Source organism: Pecten maximus, chromosome 1 (genome assembly GCF_902652985.1).
Source record: "Pecten maximus chromosome 1, xPecMax1.1, whole genome shotgun sequence".
Classification (NCBI taxonomy): domain Eukaryota; kingdom Metazoa; phylum Mollusca; class Bivalvia; order Pectinida; family Pectinidae; genus Pecten; species Pecten maximus.
This window is the reverse complement of record NC_047015.1, coordinates 34,990,136-35,014,425: the sequence shown is the minus strand read 5'-3', so window position 1 is coordinate 35,014,425 and position 24,290 is coordinate 34,990,136. Positions and strand designations below refer to the sequence as shown.

At 37.9% G+C, this 24,290-nt stretch overlaps 1 protein-coding gene across 1 annotated transcript in view; it reads right to left on the bottom strand.

The window, feature by feature from the left end:
- Window positions 1-24,290, bottom strand: part of LOC117331724 (unconventional myosin-XV-like) — a 134,551-nt gene that overhangs the window by 75,103 nt on the left and 35,158 nt on the right. Inside the window, exons 3-4 of the mRNA XM_033890615.1 lie at window positions 12,932-13,013; window positions 1,184-1,247 (exon numbers count right to left, since the gene is read on the bottom strand). Of these exons, the coding sequence (XP_033746506.1) occupies window positions 1,184-1,247; window positions 12,932-12,981 (114 nt within the window). The 5' untranslated portion in view covers window positions 12,982-13,013. The remainder of the gene's footprint in view (window positions 1-1,183; window positions 1,248-12,931; window positions 13,014-24,290) is intronic.

Sequence of the window (24,290 nt, the reverse complement as noted above, 5' to 3'; positions counted from 1 at the left end):
TTTTGATATCTCTGTGAGGTGGATCTCCCCGCCCACCATAGAATGGATTTTCGGTCGAGAGTTAGAAACAATTTTCTCATAACAAAGTGTATAAAAACTAATTGAAATTTAAACCTGCTTTGTTTGTAACTGATAAAGAAAAGCTTTAGAAGACAAAGTAAACATCCAATTGAATTAGACTTCAACATCAGGCATGCCGCAGTATAAAAATATACCCCCCAAAAAACACATATTTTAACCCGGAAGAAAAAAATGCACATTGAAAACTGTAAAGCATTGAATTCTCAATGTGCATTCTGACAGCACAATTTTAATCCTTCTGCCTTTCACCTTGACAGCAGAAGAGCAAATAAAGAATACACTTGATATGTACTTGGGAACCACTTTTGTTGAGCAGAAAGCTGCAAAATCAGGATAGGAATACCCGTCTATAATGATTTTAATCGTTTCAATCTAAGTAACAGATATTTAAAATCTGAGATAACAGCCATTTTTTTCTTTTTCTCAACCAGACAAAATGATTATTCTTCTGTAACAGGCAATGAGCATATATCCTGGGCATGATATTATGAAATTCCATTTGTACACTTAAGGCTGATATCCCATGAATTTTTTTCCCCCACAAAATTTTCTCATATTTCTAGTGACATTTTGAGCAAATTAATTAATCATGCATTTATTAACTTCTACACAAATTAAAAACACTATTATGTAAACCTTTCTATGCAGTAAATGAAATCTTTCTTTTTTCTTTAATAGTTTTTTTCTTTATCAGTCCACCAGATTGTCTAATCAGAAATGTTTAAATACCTAAATATTGTGTAAACTAGCAAATCTTTAGTCTGTCAACAAATCAAACAATTGATAGACATATCTGAAATAGTGTCCTTGTCTTTCTTGTTGACCCTAATGAGACCACTGAACAGAAACTTTGAATTTCACAAACTTTACTGGAAAGCCAAGCTACAACTGGAGAGCTCAAGTCCTACATCATCATTCGTGGACACTTTCACTAGACCTAACATTTCCCATGACGTCTTGTGACAGTCATAGGTATACCAGTGTACACCAGCATCAAACCACATCCTGCATAAACACAACAATGAAATGTGTGCCTAGGGCCATGTTGAAAAATATCCAAACATCTTTATCTGAATGGTAATGACTATAAAATTTGACTTACATAAATATGCTCCCTTTCATATCTAGCCTGGAGGTTGTGGAGAATTGTGCCTTCATCCAGAACACTGTTAAAAGAAATAAAAATAATTCATAAATATGGTAAGATATGAAATATTTCGCTATCCTTTAAAGCAATACATTAAGATTGATATATAAATGATTTTATATGTCACAGTGACCTATATTTCTACATAATAGTATAGCACTCCTTAGTTTAGAAGTTAATCTTATTATTATATGGCATACAAAGCAGTTCACCTTAACAGAGCGAAATGCAAAGTCTCCAAGATCTTGTATGGATGGATGAACGAAATAGGAATATACCTGCTGCCCGTCCACATTTTTGCGGGGTTCAACAAATCATACGTAATATTATTGTTGAAAATTATTATGGTTCGAAACTTCACTTCATCCTTTTCTAAAATATGTTAAAGTGTACAGTTGCCAAAAACAGATGAAGCAAGCATAATGTTATTAAACCTTACTGTCCCTTATACCGACATTTCATACTATATGTCTATCAAAATTAGGACACATTTACCGTAATCATAAAAACCCACATAAACAAATCTAGCTGTGGACATTGTTATATACCTTCTTATAGATTGTCTATGAAATGGAGAAGTTTTGTGATACATCATTTATATTTACATGCTGTATATATATACTGTATACATATTTCAAACAAGATGTTCCGTCTTTTGTAGTGGTAAAGTATTTATGTATTCAAATGTATTCACTTAATATGTCACAGAAAACCATTAACTACCTCAGATTTCATTCATCTCACTCAATAAAATTTGAAAAATTCAATTTGTTAAGACCGTGATGATGAGTCTAAATAAAGAAATATATAAACTAGCAAACTTCATTCAGTAATCTATTCAAAAAGATTGAGGTCAAAGGTCATCATTGTATACAAAATAGACAGATTAGTTGATTCATGTTTACACGTTTCAATAAAAAAGAAATATGCACCTTATTTTATATATACTATACACAGACTATCTATTGAAAAGTTTGTATGAGCTAGAAAATTATCTAGAGTTTCTATCTTTTGACAAAGAATTTCATACTTTGTGTGAGAAAATTACAAGGAAATGATTACATAAACAAGAGATCCCAGAGGGATCTTGGCGCCCACCATTGAATGATCTTTATAGGTTCCATGTCAGATTGATCTTTTCTCTACTTTTCCCTTCCTCTAAGTCTTACTAATCTGTGTAAATTCAGAAACAGCCCTCTATAGCTAGTACTTTTCAAAACAGGGGAACCTATTATATATAGAATTTAAGATTTAGCGATAATGGCTGTCTGTCGGCCATGTTGTTTTCGGATTGGTCCCAATATGCATAACTACGCACTGAGGGAAACCTACATATGAAATTTGAGGAAGATTCCTTCAGTACTTTCTGAGAAATAGCGATAACAAACTTCAATTGTCAATATCCAAGATGGCTGCCTATTGTCCATGTTGTTTTCCGATTGGTCTCAAAATGCAATATGCATAACTAGGCACCAAGAGGAACCTACATATGAAATTTGAGAAAGATCCCTTCAGTGCTTTCTGAGAAATAGCGATAACAAACTTCAATTGTCAAAATCCAAGATGGCTGCCTGTCGACCATGTTGTTTTCCGATTGGTCTCAAATGCAATATGCATAACTAGGCAGCAAGGGGAACCTATATATGAAATTTGAGAAAGATCCCTTCAGTACTTTCTCAGAAATAGCGATAACAAACTTCAATTGTCAAAATCCAAGATGGCTGCCTGTCGGCCATGTTGTTTTCTGATTGGTCTCAAAATGTCCCCGAGGGGAACCTACATATAAAATTTGGGAAAGATCCCTTCAGTACTTTCTGAGAAATAGCGATAACAAACTTCAATTATCAATATCCAAGATGGCTGCCTGTCGGCCATGTTGTTTTCCGATTGGTCTCAAAATGCAATATGCATAACTAGGCACCAAGGGGAACCTACATGTGAAATTTGAGAAAGATCCCTTCAGTACTTTCTCAGAAATAGCGATAACAAACTTCAATTATCAAAATCCAAGATGGCTGCCTGTTGGCCATGTTGTTTTCCGATTGGTCTCAAAATACAATATGCATAACTAAGCACTAAGGGGAACCTACATATGACATTTGGGAAAGATCCCTTCATTACTTTCTGAGAAATAGCGATAACAAACTTCAATTGTCAAAACCCAAGATGGCTGCCTGTCGGCCATGTTGTTTTCTGATTGGTCTCAAAATGTCCCCGAGGGGAACCTACATATAAAATTTGGGAAAGATCCCTTCATTACTTTCTGAGAAATAGCGATAACAAACTTCAATTATCAATATCCAAGATGGCTGCCTGGCGGCCATGTTGTTTTCCGATTGGTCTCAAAATGCATAACTAGGCACCAAGGGTAACCTACATGTGAAATTTGAGAAAGATCCCTTCAGTACTTTCTCAGAAATAGCGATAACAAACTTCAATTATCAAAATCCAAGATGGCTGCCTGTTGGCCATGTTGTTTTCCGATTGGTATCAAAATACAATATGCATAACTAGGCACCAAGGGGAACCTACATATGACATTTGGGAAAGATCCCTTCATTACTTTCTGAGAAATAGCGATAACAAACTTCAATTGTCAAAATCCAAGATGGCTGCCTGGCGGCCATGTTGTTTTCCGATTGGTCTCAAAATGCAATATGCATAACTAGGCACCAAGGGAAACCTACATGTGAAATTTGAGAAAGATCCCTTCAGTACTTTCTGAGAAATAGCGATAACAAACTTCAATTGTCAAAATCCAAGATGGCTGCCTGTCGGCCATGTTGCTTACCGATTGGTCTCAAAATGCAATATGCATAACTAGGCACAAAGGGGAACCTTCATATGAAATTTGAGAAAGATCCCTTCATAACTTTCTCAGAAATAGCGATAACGAACTTCAATTGTCAAAATCCAAGATGGCTGCCTGTCGGCCATGTTGTTTTCTAATTGGTCTCAAAATGTCCCCGAGGGGAACCTACATATAAAATTTGGGAAAGATCCCTTCATTACTTTCTGAGAAATAGCGATAACAAACTTCAATTATCAATATCCAAGATGGCTGCCTGTCGGCCATGTTGTTTTCCGATTGGTCTCAAAATGCAATATGCATAACTAGGCACCAAGGGGAACCTACATGTGAAATTTGAGAAAGATCCCTTCAGTACTTTCTCAGAAATAGCGATAACAAACTTCAATTATCAAAATCCAAGATGGCTGCCTGTTGGCCATGCTGTTTTCCGATTGGTCTCAAAATACAATATGCATAACTAGGCACCAAGGGGAACCTACATATGACATTTGGGAAAGATCCCTTCATTACTTTCTGAGAAATAGCGATAACAAACTTCAATTGTCAAAATCCAAGATGGCTGCCTGTCGGCCATGTTGTTTTCCGATTGGTCTCAAAATGTCCCCGAGGGGAACCTACATATAAAATTTGGGAAAGATCCCTTCAGTACTTTCTGAGAAATAGCGATAACAAACTTCAATTATCAATATCCAAGATGGCTGCCTGTCGGCCATGTTGTTTTCCGATTGGTCTCAAAATGCAATATGCATAACTAGGCACCAAGGGGAACCTACATGTGAAATTTGAGAAAGATCCCTTCAGTACTTTCTCAGAAATAGCGATAACAAACTTCAATTATCAAAATCCAAGATGGCTGCCTGTTGGCCATGTTGTTTTCCGATTGGTCTCAAAATACAATATGCATAACTAAGCACTAAGGGGAACCTACATATGACATTTGGGAAAGATCCCTTCATTACTTTCTGAGAAATAGCGATAACAAACTTCAATTGTCAAAACCCAAGATGGCTGCCTGTCGGCCATGTTGTTTTCTGATTGGTCTCAAAATGTCCCCGAGGGGAACCTACATATAAAATTTGGGAAAGATCCCTTCATTACTTTCTGAGAAATAGCGATAACAAACTTCAATTATCAATATCCAAGATGGCTGCCTGGCGGCCATGTTGTTTTCCGATTGGTCTCAAAATGCATAACTAGGCACCAAGGGTAACCTACATGTGAAATTTGAGAAAGATCCCTTCAGTACTTTCTCAGAAATAGCGATAACAAACTTCAATTATCAAAATCCAAGATGGCTGCCTGTTGGCCATGTTGTTTTCCGATTGGTATCAAAATACAATATGCATAACTAGGCACCAAGGGGAACCTACATATGACATTTGGGAAAGATCCCTTCATTACTTTCTGAGAAATAGCGATAACAAACTTCAATTGTCAAAATCCAAGATGGCTGCCTGGCGGCCATGTTGTTTTCCGATTGGTCTCAAAATGCAATATGCATAACTAGGCACCAAGGGAAACCTACATGTGAAATTTGAGAAAGATCCCTTCAGTACTTTCTGAGAAATAGCGATAACAAACTTCAATTGTCAAAATCCAAGATGGCTGCCTGTCGGCCATGTTGCTTACCGATTGGTCTCAAAATGCAATATGCATAACTAGGCACAAAGGGGAACCTACATATGAAATTTGAGAAAGATCCCTTCATAACTTTCTCAGAAATAGCGATAACGAACTTCAATTGTCAAAATCCAAGATGGCTGCCTGTCGGCCATGTTGTTTTCTAATTGGTCTCAAAATGTCCCCGAGGGGAACCTACATATAAAATTTGGGAAAGATCCCTTCATTACTTTCTGAGAAATAGCGATAACAAACTTCAATTATCAATATCCAAGATGGCTGCCTGTCGGCCATGTTGTTTTCCGATTGGTCTCAAAATGCAATATGCATAACTAGGCACCAAGGGGAACCTACATGTGAAATTTGAGAAAGATCCCTTCAGTACTTTCTCAGAAATAGCGATAACAAACTTCAATTATCAAAATCCAAGATGGCTGCCTGTTGGCCATGCTGTTTTCCGATTGGTCTCAAAATACAATATGCATAACTAGGCACCAAGGGGAACCTACATATGACATTTGGGAAAGATCCCTTCATTACTTTCTGAGAAATAGCGATAACAAACTTCAATTGTCAAAATCCAAGATGGCTGCCTGTCGGCCATGTTGTTTTCCGATTGGTCTCAAAATGCAATATGCATAACTAGGCACCAAGGGAAACCTACATGTGAAATTTGAGAAAGATCCCTTCAGTACTTTCTGAGAAATAGCGATAACAAACTTCAATTGTCAAAATCCAAGATGGCTGCCTGTCGGCCATGTTGCTTACCGATTGGTCTCAAAATGCAATATGCATAACTAGGCACAAAGGGGAACCTACATATGAAATTTGAGAAAGATCCCTTCATAACTTTCTCAGAAATAGCGATAACGAACTTCAATTGTCAAAATCCAAGATGGCTGCCTGTCGGCCATGATGTTTTCCGATTGGTCTCAAAATGCAATATGCATAACTAGGCACCAAGGGGAACCTACATATGAAATTTGAGAAAGATCCCTTTGGTACTTTCTGAGGATTAGCGATAACAAACTTCAATTGTCAAAATCCAAGATGGCTGCCTGTTGGCCATGTTGTTTTCCGATTGGTCTCAAAATGCAATATGCATAACAAGGCACCAAGGGGAACCTACATATGGAATTTGAGAAAGATCCCTTCAGTACTTTCTCAGAAATAGCGATAACAAACTTCAATTGTCAAAATCCAAGATGGCTGCCTATCGGCCATGTTGCTTACCGATTGGTCTCAAAATGCAATATGCATAACTAGGCACCAAGGGGAACCTACATATGAAATTTGAGAAAGATCCCTTCAGTACTTTCTGAGGATTAGCGATAACAAACTTCAATTGTCAAAATCCAAGATGGCTGCCTGGCGGCCATGTTGTTTTCCGATTGGTCTCAAAATGCAATGTGCATAACTAGGCACCAAGGGGAACCTACATATGAAATTTGAGAAAGATCCCTTCAGTACTTTCTCAGAAATAGCGATAACAAACTTCAATTGTCAAAATCCAAGATGGCTGCCTATCGGCCATGTTGCTTACCGATTGGTCTCAAAATGCAATATGCATAACTAGGCACCAAGGGGAACCTACATATGAAATTTGAGAAAGATCCCTTCTGCACTTTCTCAGAAATAGCGATAACGAACTTCACTTGTCAAAATCCAAGATGGCTGCCTGTCGGCCATGTTGTTTTCCGATTGGTCTCAAAATGCAATATGCATAACTAGGCACCAAGGGGAACCTACATATGAAATTTGAGAAAGATCCCTTCAGTACTTTCTGAGGATTAGCCATAACAAGAATTGTTTACGGACGGACGGACGGACGGAGGGACGGACGGACGACGGACCACGGACGCAGGGCGATTTGAATAGCCCACCATCTGATGATGGTGGGCTAAAAATGTGGGCCATATTTTGTAATTTTGCAGACAGCATTGAATCTTTTAAAACTCTTTTCAATCTGATTTCCTTTTCTACAAAGGTACATATTTTGCAATGATTGGAATGTTTAAGGTGTCATTAACATATGATACATGACATGACACAGAGTGTATTAAAGCTAATCTAACGTCAGTATTATACATGTCAAAAGCAATCCATCTTTTTGATGATCACTGAGCAAGTCTACACGTATGTAAAACAGAAGGGAAAAAAACAACATCTCTGCTGTCACATAAGTAGTCCCAGATTAATGGCATAACATCAACATCAGTGAGTTGTAACTCTTAAATGTGTAGAATTAAAATCAAGATTTTTTAAAATAACTTTACAGATCTTATGTGTGTTTTTTGACGAATATGTTAACACTTTGATGAAACAACACTTAACAGTATGGATGGAAAACGCAACATGTGATTTGTCACAAAATGGCCGTACGCGCCTACGAGTTAGAGATGTGTCCTAACCATATGTTATATGAATAGAAAGGATTACAGACCATGCTAATGTTAACTTAGGTTTGTTTACAACTTGTAAACCACAAACATAATGTGCGTAAATATGTATGTTTATTGAACAACTTCAAATATATTGGATGTTTTACCGACGTCACAGGGCCCAACCTTCCAGTCACAGGGCCCAACCTTCCAGGGAGTGTTCGGAGGTCGTCAGGACAGAGAATATTGTATAGCCCAAGTAGAAATTTATAATCGAGATAGTAGTTTATATTTTGTAATTATATTTTGATCTGGAGGTTTAATTTAAGCATACATTTTTCACCCAAAAGTTTTCTCAAAAAATAATATCCAAACAAAACACAGGAAAACAACATTATGAACCGACATGTTGCAGTGAAACCTTAAACAATTAGATACTTAATTAACAGAATAAAATTGGAGAAGTGCCTTTTGTAATAAGTACGGTAATGAGACACACCTGGGCATATTGATATACCAGTAAACTACTTATATTCAATTTTATTTTATTTTTAAAATTCTAAATAAAGACTAAAATCTTTTGAATGTTTTTTGAACTTTTTAAACCAATGTAACAGCCTGTCTGTTAATTAGAATATAACTACAAAAATATAGCAAAATTAGGAAGACTCCAATATCTTAGTGCTGAATAGAAATATATATGTATAGCAAACATGATCAATTTCTAAAGAAAATACCTTTTGTTAAATTTTCTTTGGACTAACTTTCAAATTCAATCAAACTTAAACAAAGGTAAACAAACATTAAAGATAATTTGTTCACCTTGTAATTAGAAAGATATGCTAATTATCTCTGTACACCTGGTGCACCTGAACTCTTTAACATTAGTTTTAAACAACAGGCCAGTGGACAAGAATGATTGCCTTTGATTCAATGCTATTGTAATTCGACTGTTAGTGTGGTTTTTGAGTGGAGAAAACATTCTACATAACTATTTTCCTGTAGCAATGATGCAGATGATATTATACATAGATAGTTAGATAAAGTAGAGCTAAACCTTTTTTTAAAACTGCACCATACAGCTATTTATTTCTTCAGGGAATTGTTAGTGCTGCTAAGGGCATAAAGTGTTGATTATAAGAAGCGACAAAATCAGGTCGGAAGAAATGTCAAAATCTGGGTGGAGAGACAGCTCAATAATTCAATAAATTTCAAAGTTTTCAACATTAAATTTCTACTGATGATTAACACACATACCGTTTTATTCAAACATGGCATACACTTAGTATAAACACATTCCAAACATTTATAAGTTCTACTGAGGGACAAGTTTACATCATGTATAACACTTGAACTGCCAAAAATTGAAATCTACAATTTGCATGTTTTTTCCTTTTTGTAAAAACAAGATAACACATTCTCCTGTGTCTGGGGACGCATGTGTCCAAATGATTTGTGTACGAGTTAACATCTAATTAAACTGTCGGTTCACATATGCTAACAACATCAATGATACATGCATGTCAACATGGCTAAAATAATAAAGATTAAAAACGTGTGACAGTATATGTACAGGAAATGTTCCAACAGATCTCTTTCATGTGTCGTGAACTAAACATTAACTACCTGTGATAAGACCAGGCATCAGATACAAGGAAACACACTGACTTTTTTTGGAAATTAAATTAATGTTAGATGTGACCTTCATCACTTTCACTGAAAATGGAGGGAGCCAGTTATCAACCAGACTCCTTATACCAATCAGTCAGTGAAGAGTGAAATTCTGAGCATCTGGCCTTGTTCAGGTGTTTAATGTTGAGAGTTTGGCCTAGTTCAGTTAATGCTCAAAGCCTGGTCAAGTTTAGTTGTTAAATGTTCAGTGACTGGCCTAGTTCAGTTGTTTAATGCCAAGAGACTGGCCTAGTTCAGCTGTTTAATGCCAAAAGTATTGCCTAGTTCAGATGTATAATGCCAAGAGTCTGTCCTATATTTCAGCTGTTTAATGCCAAGAGTCTGTCCTATATTTCAGCTGTTTAATGCCAAGAGTCTGTCCTATATTTCAGCTGTTTAATGCCAAGAGTCTGGCCTAGGACAGCTGTTTAATGCCAAGAGTCTGTCCTAGTTCAGCTGTTTAATGCCAAGAGTCTGGCCTAGTTCAGCTGTTTAATGCCAAGAGTCTGTCCTATATTTCAGCTGTTTAATGCCAAGAGTCTGTCCTATATTTCAGCTGTTTAATGCCAAGAGTCTGTCCTATATTTCAGCTATTTAATGCCAAGAGTCTGGCCTAGTTCAGCTGTTTTAAATGTCAAGAGCCTTGTCCAGTTCAGCTGTTTAATGCCAAGAGTCTGTCCTATATTTCAGCTGTTTAATGCCAAGAGTCTGGCCTAGTTCAGCTGTTTTAAATGTCAAGAGCTTGTCCAGTTCAGCTGTTTAATGCCAAGAGTCTGTCCTATATTTCAGCTGTTTAATGCCAAGAGTCTGGCCTAGGACAGCTGTTTAATGCCAAGAGTCTGGCCTAGTTCAGCTGTTTAATGCCAAGAGTCTGTCCTAGTTTAGTTGCTTAATGCCACGTACAAGTCTGGCCTATAGTTAAGCTGTTTAATGCCTACAATCTGGCCAATTAACAAGTGTCTGGCCTCGTTCAGTTGTTTTATGTTGATAATGTGGCCTCGTTCAGCTAGTATAGCCCAGTGTCTGGCTACTGCTGATTTGGGTGCTGTCACTCAGTATGACACATACAGGTACAGACAGGAGACGATACCTACTGCTGATTTGGGTGCTGTCACTCAGTATGACACATACAGGTACAGACAGGAGACGATACCAACTGCTGATTTGGGTGCTGTCACTCAGTATGACACATACAGGTACAGACACGAGACGATACCTACTGCTGATTTGGGTGCTGTCACTCAGTATGACACATACAGGTACAGACAGGAGACGATACCAACTGCTGATTTGGGTGCTGTCACTCAGTATGACACATACAGGTACAGACAGGAGACGATCCATCCATAGATATATAACAGGTGACAGAAACATAGCCCCGTGACAATGGCATTACCAACAGTACACCATGTACCTATCATAGTCCTATAAAGTCACACCTGTAGGTAGGTGACAGTAACATAGCCCTGTGACAATGGCATTACCAACAGTACACCATTTACCTATCATAGTCCTATAAAGTCACACCTGTACGTAGGTGACAGTAACATAGCCCTGTGACAATGGCGTTACCAACAGTACACCATTTACCTATCATAGTCCTATAAAGTCACACCTGTAGGTAGGTGACAGTAACATAGCCCTGTGACAATGGCATTACCAACAGTACACCATTTACCTATCATAGTCCTATAAAGTCACACCTGTAGGTAGGTGACAGTAACATAGCCCTGTGACAATGGCGTTACCAACAGTACACCATTTACCTATCATAGTCCTATAAAGTCACACCTGTAGGTAGGTGACAGTAACATAGCCCCGTGACAATGGCGTTACCAACAGTACACCATTTACCTATCATAGTCCTATAAAGTCACACCTGTAGGTGTTTTCTTCAGGGACACTGAACTTCTGCTATATATGGTCAGTCTGACCATTAATGGATAATTCATGTTTAGACTGAGGTCCACACAATGTAGGTCAGTCAGCTGACCATAGTTTTTACCTAAAACTGATGGACATTTGTCAGCACAGTGACCATAATGTTAGCTCTGTCATGCACTGGCATCTATCGTCCTTCAAAACTGATGCTTTCACTTAATGAGATTTATAAAATGAAAAACATTTCAGATCATTTTCTACCATTATTATATCAAAATTTACTCTATTTTTTGGAATATAACACTTAATTTTTAATGGAAGGACACAAGCCTATGTTAGGTTTACTACTGACTAGAGTGGTACCTAATTGTACAGCTAGGTAGACTGGAACAAACTGTGTCATGTACATAGTCTAAAGGCTAAAACTGACCTTACCCACTTGGGTCAACTAATCGATCAAAAAACCAATGAACAGGTATAGCAAAGCCGATATAGCTTACACTTGGAATGTATGTATCATTTTTTTTTAATTATCTTTAATCTCATCATATTTGTCATGTGCAGTTAAAACTTCAAAAAATGGACCAAATTTGTTTTTAAAGATTATACAGATTCAGGACATAGCAATAAACCAGTCTGAATTAAGAGTGTTTATGTCTCTGTATTATATAAGACACCCATTCAATACTCAGTGGTAATGTCCCGAACATTTAAACTGACCATAAATTCTATCAAATGGGACATAGAGATTTTAAAGGTTGGGGACCTAACCTGCCAAAAACTAGTATACATTCCTATATCTGATCCCTGCCAGCAGGTTGTGGCTAGGTGTTACCGTATTTCTTCCTCTATTTAAACTTACTCTCTATATCAAGTCCACACCCAAATTTCTGAACGTAGTTTAAACAGGCTGTTAGAAGAGATTGGAGTAGAATTTCATTCAATGTAAATCCTAAAGTCACTTACGGAACAAGTCCAGAGAACCGATTTTTTACCCAATTTAAATATCCCCTGGGCTTATCTGTGGTCAATTGCGGTATACTTAGATACTGGACGGAGATTACACTAATCCTAACCACTTAGGCCATTCCTTGGTCTTCCTCACAAATTCTTTAGACCTTCTGGCCGAGGTCTCCACATTGTCCTTATTAATAACAGGACCTATCAGTATACCATGTTTTCAAAACAAAATGAATTCTTCCTGACTTTATATCAGAAATATTAATAGTTTCTTAACAACACAGGAGTTATGTGATAAAATTTACAATTCAAACCTTGAATGAGAAGTATTGGTAGCATGAATGCCTTGGAATATACGACAAAAATAAAGTACATTACCTGAGGTTTATCATATCCTCCACACCCTTTTCATATTGTTCGTCCTCCATCTTGTGTTTTTTTGTTCTCCCAGCAACTCAGTCTGAAATGACAAGATTTTGGCATATACTATTATAAACACAAGAAACAGCATTGACGGTAAGAATATAATATACTCTTGACAAATTTTTGTTACATAACTGTGATATAGAAACCAAGGGCTGTATGCTTATTTATTAATTCGAGCCTTATGGAAAGGATACCATAGAGACTTAAGGAGGTATGCTACCTTTCTGTGACATAGAGACTTAAGGAGGTATGCTACCTTTCTGTAACACAGAGACTTAGGGATGCATGCTACCTTTCTGTGATATAGACACTTAATTAAGGCTTTATGCTACCTTACTGTGATATAAACAAAAAAAAAAAGATGGAAAGGAGACAGCTGAAATAAATACATAATGAAGAAACTTAAAACTAGAATACATTGAACAATCTACCTTCAGATTAGAAATGATAAACACCACGCAACTCATATGTGGATATCAATCAAAATAACTCAACATATTGTGACACTTGTAAATATGTTTTGAGACCACATGTTTATCACATTGACAAATTCTGTAAACAATATACATTACGTAGCAATACTGATTTTTTGCCAGATTTACGAAAATGACATGATGACAAATATGATGAAAGTTAAAATATCCGCCCAATACGTATACCCAATCCTAATAAGATCATAGTGACTTTTATATGTCGTGTATAATGTATACTTTTACAAGTTTAATTAAACAAGATGTAAATAACGCCTGATGACCTGTGAGCTACATTTCTATTTACATTGGAAATTAATTAACATTTTATGCACAAAATTTTGTTGATGAATTTATTCTATTGCATAACTTTATGACCTTTTCACTATTCATGACAAATTACGATATTGTAACACCAGCGCATACATATCTGTAGGTTACAAAGTTCTGATGTACGAGGCATATTTCATTGTCCTGTCACTAAGCAGCAACTCAATAATGATGTTTTCATTGCAATCTTTACTTTTTCCCCAACCTGTGTCAATTCTGTTAAAATAATAGTGAAAATGTTATGAACTTATTTATAATGGTATCTAATAACATGGAAGTTTTCAATTGATTCTAAAACTGTTTTACTATCTATGCTGTGACCTAAGAATATTGTACTATAATCGAACATTTATTCAGCCTCTATAATGAAACAAGGTCAATCATTTACTAAATTACTGTCCATCATTCTGCAACTCATTAATACAACTAGGTAGACTCTTCAAAAAAACAAAAGTAAAAATTTACATCTCACAAGCAACCAGAGATAGAGTGATGGACCATTTGCATGGATTAATTGATAATTAACACAGATATGAAAAGGATAGGAGAGAGTAGAGCTGACTTCAATATACATGTACTCTATAAACATTTCAAACGTGACAGCTCTGTGTTATAGGGTCAATGATCCTGGTACAGAGCTTTGTCCAGAACAATAATCTGACAAATGGACCGTTGACATTCGATGACAGTTACGTTGAAGCCACAAGAACAAACTTATAATTTACCACAAAAACATTCATTAATTTCAGTACCAGTTGGGTGAAAATGGACATTTATATGACCTTTCAAAGGCAGGAGATGGCATTGACAAGGTCAGAGGTTAAATTTTCATTCATAATCTTGGATAGACTGATGGTTGAACACCTCACACGTAAATCATTGAATTACTGGTTTAGAAATGAATAAAACATGGGTTTTTTAAAGAAAGCTATGTAGAAAAGCATCACGCCATTTTGCCCCTAGGCATCTTTTTAAACAGTTAAACGTGTGTGTTTATGTGGACCATTTGAATTGCATGAGCGTAAATATTTACAAACAAAATGATTTAAGTCTGAACTGTTGATCTTTAATGTACATTGAGTGACATTTACAGGTACACTGGCACATCTATAAAAAACAAGAAATAAATTTTACTTTTCAAATGTTGAAATATATATGTATACATTAATGTTCATCTACACTAACACGAATGCTGGCATGTTACCGTCAAATCATCCTGTCGTACATTGGTCAACAACCATGACGCTTTTGTTCACCCAGGTCAGGGATACCTTTCCTAGGTAGATATTTTGTACCTAAGGAAGGAACAACCTGTTCAGTCTCCATCATCAGTTCCAAATGATTAACCAATCAACTACCTGTAAGGCAATTCTTTCCTAAACAGCACAAACACAATTGATGTTCATTTCGCCTGTGGAAATTGTACAGAAATATGTTTGAAGATTTTATCTTGCTTCAAGTGCCCTTTGAGCGATATTTTTTGTGTCACATCAGAAAATTTAAAGTGTGATTTTTTACTTTATAAGGAACACTAAATGGTGTAAACATTACATATTTTATAAGTGTAAAGATGTGTATCCTAAACCACTTAAGGCTGTATGCTACCTTACTAAGTGTTATCATCCATGAGGCAGGGAAATCTCTTACCCTCATAAAGTGTATCCCCAACTTAACTGATGGGAGATTTCCTTATCTCTTACCCTTGAGAGGTGTATCCACAATTTTACTGATGTGAGATTTCCTTATCTCATACCCTTGAGAGGTGTATCCACAATTTTACTGATGTGAGATTTCCTTATCTCATACCCTTGAGAGATGTATCCACAACTTAACTGATGGGAGATTTCCTTATCTCATACCCTTGAGAGATGTATACACAACTTAACTGATGGGAGATTTCCTTACCTCATACCCTTGAGAGGTGTATCCACAATTTTACTGATGTGAGATTTCCTTATCTCATACCCTTGAGAGGTGTATCCACAACTTTACTGATGTGAGATTTCCTTATCTCATACCCTTGAGAGATGTTTCCACAATTTTACCAGTGAAATGTTATTATCTCACTCTGGGGTGGAAACAAACTGTATGACATCACAGTAACAATGCATTATGTCACATGGCCAATTCAATCACGTCAAATCAACTATATGACATCACAGTAACATGTCGTACAGACAATTCAATCTCGTCACATCAACATTATCATTTATGCATTGTCAAAATTGCTTACACAAAAAGACCAACATTGAAGAATATTGATCATTAACCCCAATGGGATCTGTTCTGATCCTCCCGGGTCCTACTTAAACCCCATGTTTGTCAGCTTGAGAATCTCGCCCCTCTGGTTGAGGTCCCCTTGTTCCATCCCCAAGGAGACGGAAGACTTGATCCCCTTGTTCCATCCCCAAGGAGACGGAAGACTTGATCCCCTTGTTCCATCCCCAAGGAGACGGAAGACTTGATCCCCTTGTTCCATCCCCAAGGAGACGGAAGACTTGATCCCCTTGTTCCATCCCCAAGGAGACGGAAGACTTGATCCCCTTGTTCCATCCCCAAGGAGACGGAAGACTTGATCCCCTTGTTCCATCCCCAAGGAGACAGAAGACTTGATCCCCTTGTTCCATCCCCAAGGAGACGGTAGACTCAAAGTTAGATATTTCTGTTTCACTTAATCTGTCTGTTGCTTTTACACAACAGATTGGTAGAAAGTGACGACAGTTAAAATGAAGTCATATCAAATTGTCTGTATGATACAAAACCTACAAGGGAGGTAATTCATGCAGACAAATAGACAAATTTTGATCATTGGAATACAGCTTTCATGCAACTTAAAAATAATTATATATGAGAAGAAGAATGGCCTTGAGTAAGATTGAATTTTACAGTTGGTCTGCTACAAATAGTTTTTCTGATGAAATCAGGGGCAGTACATCCTGGAATCAGGTCCTATCTATGAAGTTTTCTTTAAGATCATTCAGGGTTCAGTAAATTTAGACAGTATTTATACACTGTATGCAAATTTCACTTCATTCAATTTGATATTTATTATCATAAGTAACAGAGCTTATCATAACATGAATATATATTACCAAAATTTATGTAAACATCGATGTGAAAATTCATACAAACATTATTATGTAAAAGTTCATGATCAGAATGGACAGGTTTATTTTCTTACTAAATGGAAGATCTATATCTTAACTGGGTCAAGTTAAAAAATATGAGCATTTTGCATGACAATTAGAAAGAAACTACCCTCTTGGTTTATTTAAATTTCCATTTTCAATGTACAAATCCCTAAAGTCTAGACTGGTTGACAGAAGTTAAATCTAAGTATAAATTTTAAAATGTAGGCCTTAGTATCACTCTTGGCATCCATGTGGTCAAAGGTCAATATGTGTGGGACCTTGAAACAGCTAAAGGACTCCCAATACCAGTACCACAACAATGGAAGTTCTCTTGTACATTTACAGAAACATCGAAAGGGGAATGGTTTGAAGTTTCACCATTAAAAGAAACTTTGGACATTAAGATACGTTACTTCCAACTCACAAATTATGCATGATCCCCTAGCATCCCGAAATGTGTACAGATCTACTTTTCATTGTCATCAGTTTAAATTTCTGCTCTTTTTCCATCTGAAACCAACATAAAATTCCTAACAGGCATGACTTTGGAATCCACATAAGAATATTTCTCCCCAGCTAACATATAACCCCACGAAAACAAAACTTGTTTGAGTCAATATCTCCACATTATCTATAACCCACACAAATCCTTTACTTGGTATTGACCCTTAAGTCAAAACTTTCTACCACCCTTCTTCTTCCATTCACAGCATTCATAACATCCAATTTTAACCAAACTCTTTGCTGACCATCATCCTGACCTCAAACACATAACACCCCTTTGATAGTTCAATACAGATTTCTACCTTTCCTACCCTCCCCCACATCAAATATGTGACCAAAAATACAAATCCCTGTTAAACCTTTTAAAGATCTAAATCTAACACAGTTATTCTTTCACAAATAAGTATCCCTACACTGCCGTGTTTGATCTTTCATTCCCACTTTGATCTTTCCGTTTCCCCATCTTAAACATATTACATATTTCCCCTACGATCCTTGGAGGCTCTTAATAGAGACAGAAACAAAAAAAAAATGTCTTCACCACAAGATGTACCACCCCTCCCTCACCAGATATACAATCCCCACCGTTTCCTCCACCACCCCTCCCTCACCAGATATACAATCCCCACCGTCTCCTCCACCACCCCTCCTTCACCAGATATACAATCCCCACCGTTTCCTCCACCACCCCTCCCTCTCCAGATATATCCATCCCCACCGTTTCTTCCACCACCCCTCCCTCACCAGATATACAATCCCCACCGTTTCCTCCACCACCCCTCCCTCACCAGATATACAATCCCCACCGTTTCCTCCACCACCCCTCCCTCACCAGATATACAATCCCCACCGTTTCCCTCCACCACCACCCCCCTCACCAGATATACAATCCCCACCGTTTCCTCCACCACCCCTCCCTCACCAGATATACAATCCCCACCGTTTCCTCCACCACCCCTCCCCTCACCAGATATACAATCCCCACCGTCTCCTCCACCACCCCTCCTTCACCAGATATACAATCCCCACCGTTTCCTCCACCACCCCTCCCTCTCCAGATATATCCATCCCCACCGTTTCCTCCACCACCCCCCCCCTCACCAGATATACAATCCCCACCGTTTCCTCCACCACCCCTCCCTCACCAGATATACAATCCCCACCGTTTCCTCCACCACCACCCCCCTCACCAGATATACAATCCCCACCGTTCCTCCACCACCCCTCCCTCACCAGATATACAATCCCCACCGTTTCCTCCACCACCCCTCCCTCACCAGATATACAATCCCCACCGTTTCCTCCACCACCCCTCCCTCACCAGATATACAATCCCCACCGTTTCCTCCACCACCCCTCCCTCACCAGATATACAATCCCCACCGTTTCCTCCACCACCCCTCCCTCACCAGATATACAATCCCCACCGTTTCCTCCACCACCCCTCCCTCACCAGATATACAATCCCCACCGTTTCCTCCACCACCCCTCCCTCACCAGATATACAATCCCCACCGTTTCCTCCACCACCCCTCCCTCACCAGATATACAATCCCCACCGTTTCCTCCACCACCCCTCCCTCACCAGATATACAATCCCCACCGTTTCCTCCACCACCCCTCCCTCACCAGATATACAATCCCCACCGTTTCCTCCACCACCCCTCCCTCACCAGATATACAATCCCCACCGTTTCCTCCACCACCCCTCCCTCACCAGATATACAATCCCCACCGTTTCCTCCACCACCCCTCCCTCACCAGATATACAATCCCCACCGTTTCCTCCACCACCCCTCCCTCACCAGATATACAATCCCCACCGTTTCCTCCACCACCACCCCCCTCACCAGATATACAATCCCCACCGTTTCCTCCACCACCCCTCCCTCACCAGATATACAATCCCCACCGTTTCCTCCACCACCCCTCCCTCACCAGATATACAATCCCCACCGTTTCCTCCACCACCCCTCCCTCACCAGATATACAATCCCCACCGTTTCCTCCACCACCCCTCCCTCACCAGATATACAATCCCCACCGTTTCCTCCACCACCCCTCCCTCACCAGATATACAATCCCCACCGTTTCCTCCACCACCCCTCCCTCACCAGATATACAATCCCCACCGTTTCCTCCACCACCCCTCCCTTACCAGATATACAATCCCCACCGTTTCCTCCACCACCCCTCCCTCACCAGATATACAATCCCCACCGTTTCCTCCACCACCCCTCCCTCACCAACCCCTTCTGACATATATGAAACCTTTCCGTAACCCTCCATGCATCATCATCCCAAAATCTCTTAAAATCCAAACCTTTTTTCTTTTTATTCTATATAAATATAGTATCTTTATTTCAAATGCTATAATTCCAATACCAATGTCAATATGATTTCATGTAAAAAAAATGTTTGTTCCAAGATTTATTAGATACATAGAGGATATTGAATGTTTTCCCTTTGACTATAAAATATACTTCATGAGTATGACAGAATATTGATATTCTCAAGAGTGCAAAGGACCAGTTGAAAATATCGATATATTCTGTCATACGAGTGAAATATGTGTTATATTCAACGGGAAACCATTCAATTTTCTTTTTATTGCATTTTTATGCTTAAAAAAAAAAAAAAAAAAAACATCGAAAAATTTAATGTCAAAAGTGCAGGAATCAGTAACATAATTCATGATGTCATCTCTTTACTCCACGTCAACTTACTTGCACATTTTGAAAGGACTGATCAGTGCAACAGCGTTTTCTGCTGTTATTGGAGAATCTGTGCATGAAAAGCTAACGTCAAGTGAGTATTTTGTCAATAACTAGTCTGAATATTTCAGAAATACAGCAAAATAACCCATCTATCTCTCTTCGCTTCGATTGGAAACATTGGCAAATTTCAATGAGGTGAATACAAAGGATTGCTCTAATTGGTCAAAAATGAAAAACTTATATTTTCATTGCAAAACTTATATTTTCACTGCAAAATCTTATATTTACAATGCAATAAACCTTATTATTAAATATGCATAAGATTTCTATGATTTTTTAACTTTCTAGTACAATACCAGTTCAGATCTTTACCATGTAATTCACTAAAACACCAGTTCATACAGCTGCCTTTAGGTTTTACAAACAATTTTGAGTGAAATGTCTCATTAAAATATCAATATCCTAAAGGAAATACGCAGGTAACATATATCTATAGGTAGACTGTGGTCGTACAAACCTGTACACAATCTACCTGTAAATACCTGTCCGATACCTAATCTCCTTATCATCTCGTAATTATTCCACATAATCTCCTAACAATGGTCTTACGCAGCTTTTCAATGACATTAAATTCAGGCTTTCCTTACGACAGGTTCTTCTAATGATAGGCCAATACTTGTAGGCCACTATTGATAGTTTTCAATTGGAAATGCTGTAATTTTGTGACCAGATAAGAAAATGAATTACATTGACTGTAGAATATAAATAATCAATATTTTTTACCTACTCAGCTAACTGTTGTCTGGTGTTAGTTTCATTTCTCTAGTAAATATCAATACGTCTCAAAGAAACAAATTTATTTCTTTGTAATAAACAATTACAAAATATTGATTTTTCTTTTTGTACTATAACTTTAAGGAGAATCAAATGCTATTGAAATGTTACATATAATCAGGTATTTGATACAGGGTAATTTGTGAAATTTGAGGAAATAATTACACTTCAGGAAATAAAATTATGGAACAAAATCAAGTTTAATTGTATGCATCTTTTATTGACATCTACTTTAAGATTTAACAAAGCAATGTAAACAAATATCAAACAATTAACTACTGTAATTTAGTACTCCTATCCATAATGCTATTGTAGTCAGGATTACATGGGCAAAATTAATACACAACTTTTCAGTTCAATAAAACCATATCACTTAGAAAAAAACTTTTATCTAGACCAAAGACACCCTAGTTCCAGTATTATAAACACCCTGCCCCCAACCCCAGGGTCTCATATTTTACATGGGTATGATAAAAGACACTTATTAAGTGCTACATATATAAAAATAACTATAAAAAAAAAAGAGTTATAACCAAGAGTACACAGTACCTGTCGAAAAGTTCATGACACCTTTAATGATAACTCGAGATCTACATATATCAAAGAAGTTTTCCAAAATTTCACCAAATTATGTTGTAAAATTATTTTGGCCTCACAGATGAAATATGATATATATTTCTAATTTCACTTCATGAAACTTTCAAAATACCAGTATATGTGTTGTTACGATTTTATAATTGTGTTTTTATTGTGGTGGTGGGAATAAAACTGTCAGTTCCTCAACAGACGTCTATATTATGTACCTGTGAAACATATTTTGTAATTATACTGCCATTGAACTCTACCTTTGGACGATGAAAGTGTAATACAATTGCGATCCGTACCAATTGCACATTATCCCATACAAATTAACCGCAGCTTTAGGGAGTAAAATATTTCTTCATCAGAAAATTTAATTGCTTATAATGTAGGCGGAGCTTCAGGCCTTTCCTCAACACCGACTTGTGCATTTGTGTCCAGAGGGTTCTTCACGTAGGGAGAACTTGAATCTGTGAACTAGTATCTGCACAAATTACATTATCAATATGATTAAATACAAAATAAATTGATTGTTTATGCCCCTGGTTGATTGGTTACTATGAAGCTTCTTAAAGGTTAGAAAAGCATGTTTTTGTAATTCAAATTAAGGTAAGCCAAGAAAACTAATATTCCTTACTACAACTTAACTTTGGCTGGAATAATTCCAGCATGCCTGCACAACCTTTTTGTAAACAATACTAGTGGGCCCTTACAATGCCAGATGTAATATCTAATTGAAACTGCAAATAAATACATTTGAACAGCCCTGGCCGCGAGCTCCGAGGAAAACTGCAATCTTAAATCAAACTTCAGATAAATGATGACACCTATGCAAACAAGAGGCCCAAAGGGCCTTAATGGTCACCTGAGATTTGAAATATTTCGGTCAACTAAATTGACCCTTTTTGGCCCCACCCATCAGTCCTAATGGGGTCAGTCTATGAAGAGTATTTGATTTTAACATATAGTAGATAAGAAGATTTTTGAAATTTCAGTCAATTTGACCCTTTTTGGCCCCGCCCACCAGCCCCTGGGGGTCAACCAGGGCCAACATGTACATACCATCAAACTGTAATCCCATGCTTATAATTTGAACCAAGTTAGAATGAATTCCAATACAAATCCAACAAATAATAGTCAAAAATGTGATTTCCCTATACAAACTATAGTAAAGTTTACCCCCTACCCAGGGGCAAACGCGAGACCCATGGGTCATGAAATTCACAATTTTGGTAAAGCACCTTAAGACCCTTCCATCTATGAAGAGTATTTGATTCTACCATATCTGAGAGTAGGGAAGAAGATTTTTGAAATTTTAGTCAATTTGACCCTTTTTGGCCCCGCCCACCAGCCCCTGGGGGTCAACTAGGGCCAACATGTACATACCATCAAAGTGTCATCCCATGCTGATAATTTGATACAAGTTAGAATGAATTCCAATACAAATCCAACAAATAATAGTCAAAAATGTGATTTCCCTATATAAACTATAGTAAAGTTTACCCCCTCCCCAGGGGCAAACGTGAGACCCCAGGGTCATGAAATTCACAATTTTGGTAAAGCACCAAAAGACCCCTTCATCTATGAAGAGTATTTGATTCTAACATATCTGAGAGTAGAGAAAGATTTTTGAAATTTCAGTCAATTTGACCCTTTTTGGCCCCGCCCACCAGCCCCTGGGGGTCATCTAGGGCCAACATGTACATAACATCAAACTGTAATCCCATGCTGATAATTTGAACCAAGTTAGGATGAATTCCAATAGAAATCCAAAAAATAATAGTCAAAAATGTGATTTCCCTATATAAACTATTGTAAAGTTTACCCCCTCCCCAAGGGCAAACGCGAGACCCCAGGGTCATGCAATTCACAATTTTGGTAAAGCACCACAAGACCGTTTCATCTATGAAGAGTGTTTGACTCCACCATATCTGAGAGTAGAGAAGAAGATTTTTGAAGTTTTAGTCAATTTGACCCTTTTTGGCCCCACCCCTCAGGCCCCTGGGGGGTGGGGACCATATAATTCACAATTTTGATTGACCTTCAGCCATAGAAACTTTCTGCCAAATTTCACTGAATTTTGTTAAGTGGTTTTGGAGAAGAAGTCGAAAATGTAAAAAGTTTACGGACGCACGACGCACGACGGACGACGACGATTAGAATAGGTCACTTGAGACTTCGTCTCAGGTGACCTAATAAAAATCATAGATTTAGTTGCAACAGTTCTATTGGTAGGACTGATCATGTCGGGGTGGCAACAGTTCTATTGGTAGGACTGATCATGTCGGGGTAGTAACAGTTCTGTCTGTAGGACTGATCATGTCGGGGTAGTAACAGTTCTGTCTGTAGGACTGATCATGTCGGGGTAGTAACAGTTCTGTCTGTAGGACTGATCATGTCGGGGTAGTAACAGTTCTGTCTGTAGGACTGATCATGTCGGGTTAGTAACAGTTCTATTGGTAGGACTGATCATGTCGGGGTAGTAACAGTTCTGTCTGTAGGACTGATCATGTCGGGGTAGTAACAGTTCTGTCTGTAGGACTGATCATGTCAGGGTAGTAACAGTTCTGTCTGTAGGACTGATCATGTCGGGGTAGTAACAGTTCTGTCTGTAGGACTGACCATGTCGGGGTAGTAACAGTTCTGTCTGTAGGACTGACCATGTCTCGGGAGTAACCGTTCTGTCTGTAGGACTGATCCATGTCGGGGTAGTAACAGTTCTGTCTGTAGGACTGATCATGTCGGG